The sequence below is a fragment of the Botryllus schlosseri genome, chromosome 12 (genome assembly GCF_051294905.1).
Source record: "Botryllus schlosseri isolate E-star chromosome 12, Bs_hap1, whole genome shotgun sequence".
Lineage (NCBI taxonomy): Eukaryota > Metazoa > Chordata > Ascidiacea > Stolidobranchia > Styelidae > Botryllus > Botryllus schlosseri.
In genome coordinates this window covers 23,630,567-23,635,811 of record NC_137247.1, presented here as the reverse complement: position 1 = coordinate 23,635,811, position 5,245 = coordinate 23,630,567, and the positions used below count along the sequence as shown (strand labels likewise).

General features: G+C 37.8%; 1 protein-coding gene across 2 annotated transcripts; it reads left to right on the top strand.

Annotated features, from left to right (window-relative positions):
- Positions 1–764: 764 nt before the first annotated feature.
- LOC145452079 (6-pyruvoyl tetrahydrobiopterin synthase-like) lies at positions 765–4,833 on the top strand. Of its 2 annotated transcripts, none has more exons than XM_080330296.1 (4): positions 765–916; positions 2,624–2,737; positions 4,023–4,101; positions 4,617–4,833. In XM_080330296.1, the coding sequence occupies exons 1-4, from the start codon at positions 891–893 to the stop codon at positions 4,812–4,814; spliced, it is 417 nt and encodes a 138-aa protein (XP_080186422.1). In that variant the 5' UTR covers positions 765–890; the 3' UTR covers positions 4,815–4,833. The 2 variants fall into 2 exon arrangements, with proteins under 2 accessions (XP_080186422.1, XP_080186423.1); XM_080330297.1 differs by having other exon boundaries at positions 4,559–4,833.
- Positions 4,834–5,245: the final 412 nt, after the last annotated feature.

The window sequence follows — 5,245 nt, the reverse complement described above, 5'->3', positions numbered from 1 at the left end:
GGGCGTAAAGTGATATCAGAAAATAACTTGGTAATATAGACGTGGCAGCTAAATCTAGACAGGAATATCGCATGCCTTTGGCAGTAAATCCCTGAGGACAGCTTTCAAAATTACAAGTTACTTATTCACGACCGACGAACAATAACAAATAAGTTCAATTTCGAAATAGTATTCTTGCACCTTTCTAGCGACGCTAAATCGTCTGGTTATTAGCGTAGCCCCCAATTGGAGTGACAAATTACATGTAAACACAACCACCTACGCCACAAAATCCAAGATGTAAAAAGATACATGTATACACATGTCCCTGGTAGGCTAAACAATATCAATAGTTTTGTTACAAAAATGTTACCTTGAAGTAGCAAGTACGCTATAATAGTCGAGTACCCCGCAAAAGGATAACTTCTGCAGCACTGACCACCTCTGAATTTTACGGCCTACGAATGCCATGGGAACACGCGTTTGTGACAAAAGTCCTGCGCAGCAGTGGATTACGGAATGGTCGCCGTACTGTCGCGCATTCTTGGTTAGAAATGTCATGCCCTGATCAGGGAAAAAATGAGTGCTCAGAGTATGTTTCGTACATGCAATGCACAGTCATTAAAATGAAGGATTAAACAATTATGGACAACGGACGAAATAACCTGCTGCGAAGGGTCACGATGAAACACTTACGTGCAGATTTACATACATCCACCAGAAGCTCGTTACTATGCCAATGAGGAAGTATCTCGAATTTATGGTTTCAAATGACATTAATCGAAAGTATAGAATATATCCGGCGGTCGAGATACCCACTGACGAACAGCTATTGCAGCAATTGATTCGTAGACTATTGTAGTCACGCGAGAGTCTTCTGTTACTGACAGCTGGAAGACAAGTTGACGAGCATGACTTGTGTAACGTATATATCAAGGTAAGATGTCTGGTTGCAATATGCTTATATTAAGCTATGTACCATTCCTCGAACAAACCTAACTATGATGGGACCAAGCCGGTTTAGTTACATTATATAGTATTCAGATGAGGTATAGGTGGTACGACAAACAGTAGAAGATTGCAATCCCTTCTGATTTGCGACCAATTGAGTAAATATCATGCTTGGAATCATGGCAGCAATTCAGACAGTGAATATTATGTCAATTAAATGCCGTTTATTGTTGTTCCTATTCAAAAGATATTCGGCTAAACCTAGTTTTGAAGTGTAGGCCTACTTCTGCGATAGGAACACATCAGATATATATTAAAGCAATGTATTGGAATGAAATTACACGAATTCAACATTGGCTATGACTGTGGTTCAGTGTGTGGCAAAAAAGTTATAATCAAAAGAGGTGGTCGAAGTAGTAAGCTTTGATAACTCTGTAGAAGTAGAAGTGAAGTCTTGAATTCCTTCTCGACTACAAATAGACTTGATGATTTCCAAGATATGGCAAAGTTACTACAGGTAGGAAATGACGGTCTGAGTAACATTCAAGTAAGAAGTTTCGAAAATTGCATTCGTTCCAGGTGTCAGTTTATCGGTGGTGAATCGTAATTTAGAATTCGCATGATGCCTGTTCGTTGCTAACGCAAGATTATATTACAAATAAAAAAAATATATCCAGTCATTCCTGTGTTACATCGTCCAACTGCTATGTCAATCTTACTCATAAGAGTGATGCTAACCTACCCAAAACTGGTATGTACTTAACAAAATCTATCACATAAATATGAGTAGTTTCCCCAAAATATGTCAAGTAGAAGTGGAAGTAGCCTAAAACACAATTTTTGTGCAAATATAGTGCAAATAGGCGTATCCTCTGTAAATTCTCTGAAAATTTAGAAGTACTTCGTTACTGACCACCTCAGCTAAATATCGCTGCTTGTTTAAACATGAATTATCATTATTATGCATGTTGTCACGTCCGTCGTTCATCGATCAACCGATATGGACCAACGATAAACTATATTGTAAAATATACAACCTCTGTGGATGTGGATATCGCATGCGGGAATACATATATGCAGTTACTTCGGTAGCTAATTTCGATTCGCCGGAATGCATTCATATAGGATCCTCTTTTAAACGGATTTCTTTTATTTTTTCACTAATTTGCAAGTTTCCCCAGAGGACGCCTAAATGTCCTCAATTTTGAGAAGCTGTCCTCTTCGTATAGAAAACTGCGATGAAAGACTCGACCCCGAAGAAACAAACCTGATAGTTTCGTATAAAATATGGTAAATCGGGCGTCGATTCTAAGCGATGGACTTTTTTAGTCAACACTGCATATTAGTGCAAAATTGCGGGTATATCAGGAGTCGAGCCGAAGTGATGACCCCCATTTTTAGACAACACAGCACTGTTGGTCAAATAGTTTTCAGAATCACCAGTTTTCCTTTCCAGCGCTGGAGCATTCAGAATTTTTCAAAAGTATCCTCTTTTCGGATCTCAAATGATGGTAACCTTATATCAAATATCTTGTTCTCTCCAAGTCTCTACTAGTTGCTGAGGATCGTCCCTAACGATTTTCGGCCGAGGGTATTCGGGTTTATTTTAATATTAATATATTATTCAATTGTATATGGAAGTTGTGAGCCTGCACTCTAAGAGTATGTTTAATTATTATCATTTACAATTCAGATCCGTTGAGATCAGTTCTGCTCATCGACTAAACTGTCCCAACTTGAGTTCCGAAGAAAATACCAGAGTATATGGAAAATGCAACCATGGTAACGGCCACGGCCACAATTACAAGTATGTCTGTTTTTTCTTGAAAACCTTTGCATCGCAGATTCTAATGTCCTGGATACTTTACTACAATACATGCAAAGACCAGCAAAGCCGATGCACAATATACTAATATGCAATACAAAACGCATTCATTCACAGGCAGCTCAAGCGATTAGTGAAAAAATCATTTTACAATTCTTCAGTACCAATTACATATACTCCATGTAAATGTCACATGCAATGGAGATCTTTCTAGCACTGTCCCTGTTTCTCACTATATTTTATTCGTAGGTTATACAATTTGTGCATTTAATGCCAAATTAAACCCAAATAAAACCGCGTCAATAGCGTATAAGACGTACGAGTAACAGATTAGGAAATAATCTACTTAAATTGCAGTTCAGAATGAGATATACATTTCCTGTGTCCTTTTAGTATACAGTGCTACGTCATCATTCCTCCTAACGAATCCATATTCAATTTTAAAGCGATTAGGCGAATATCGATGTGTCATGTGAAGCAAGTGACTGTAGCAGTGCAACTTCAGCTTATTCGGGGATTGTTAATCTAATTCCGAAAATGTCCAACGCTTATTTAACACGAAAGTAACAACTGAGGAATAAACTCTTCGTATCAAGAAAACAACATCGACTGTAAAACATAGATCTCGTACAAAGGTCGTCGAAGTTTTCACTGTGGTATTCAAGTAGCAGTAAATGCAACACTGCATATTTCTACTTAATTATAAATAGACAAGCGATATCAAATATCTGTCGAAAGAACTTCCACTGAAAGTAGAAACACTGATATAGACGAGATAGAGCCCGATTATCACCGAAGAAATATAAGTATTGGCTACTTAATAGGATAATTTCTGTCTTTCAAGATAACATCACGAATACTTGAACTATGCCAAGGGGATATGCTTTCAGTGCAGTACTTCCTAGTGCCAATGATGAAAAGTGAAGTTTCGTTATACGTCCAAGGGATCGGAAATACTGGTTTCTTACGCTGCTGAGTGGTATTACAAACTAATACATTTGATATGGGACATAGATTTTCTCAAATTAATTCTTCTAATAGAAGTTCTGGTGAAAAATATTACATTCTGATGCCGGTAAAAATATCTGGCTTCAGTGGCGAATATATGTTATGTCGGCGATATCTGCATCGGCTGCAAATGTATATGCGGCTCTATCCATGACTATAATATACTTCTAAACGTGATATTACTGCTTGTTAGTCAGTGATGTGCAACTCATACACACGTCCAGCGATGGCATTGCATATATGATATAGTTTCTTACAGAATCACAGTGACACTGCGTGGTGTAGTGGATCAATATGGAATGGTCATGAACCTGATAGACGTCAAAGATATAATGGAGGTAAAACGATTTCTTATCGAGTTTTATTTATTGGGGTGTTACTTGCAATTTCACGCGACATGTCCTAAATGAGCACAACGATTTTGAAAAACACAGTAAGAGCTCGCATTTACCTGTCCACACTCTGATGATGGCAGATAGCAGCAGAAAATAATTAATTCCAGGAAAGACTGTCATTACATAATAATTCATTCCCAAATTCTTTTTTTTTTTGCGATACCGGAAAATAAAACGTCATCGTATCTTTATATAATAGTTGGTGAAAGTGGTTATCGTTAGTAGGTCTACTCAAGTACAAATAAAAGTATCGATTTTCCAGTAAGCAGCACAAAATTAGGCCTGTTCTTGGCTTAGTTTTGCCCAACAAACTGAAACCAGTTCTACGAAATTAGAGTCTGAAATTAGTAAAATTTACTCATTTTAAGTGGGCAAAACGTACTTTGATATTTCTTTACAGACCACATCCCCATTATATACGGCACGTGTATGTATCCTAGACCAGTCATTGCATTTAGAAAGTTATAGTGCAACAAATGGATCACAAGTTTATCGACAAAGACGTGGACTATTTCAAGACTCGGCCTTCGACCGCGGAAAACATTTCGATATTCGTTTGGAATGAGATGAAGAAGATGATGGAAGATGATCGTTTGATTTATGAAGTTCGCATCGATGAGAGCTCTCACAATGCGGCCATCTATAGGGGCGAATAAATCGTTAATGTTGATCGTCTGTTGTTGCAGTGTCAATGTATATGGTCTCGGTGGACAACACACTCTCGAAGCACGCAGTATATATCAGTGCCTAGTAGTTCAGTTTTTGTTCGTATTTTACCACTTTGTGTCGGCAAAGAGCACAAATTCCCCCAAAAAGAGGACATTTGGGCGTCCTCTTAGGACTCTTCTAATTTATTGAAAAAAGAGGACAAACCCTCTTAAAGAAGTACATATGAGTAACTATACTGTTGCAGGGGTTCTTCAACTGGAGTTCATGTACGCCATGTAGGCCCGCGGACTAGATTTATGAGTTCCATCATAGGAGGAATTTAAAACTAAAATGATAATCGATGTTTTACCAGTCCACGTATAATACCACTATTTCGATTCAAAAGGTATTGATAAGTTTCGCACTGTGTGCCAAATAT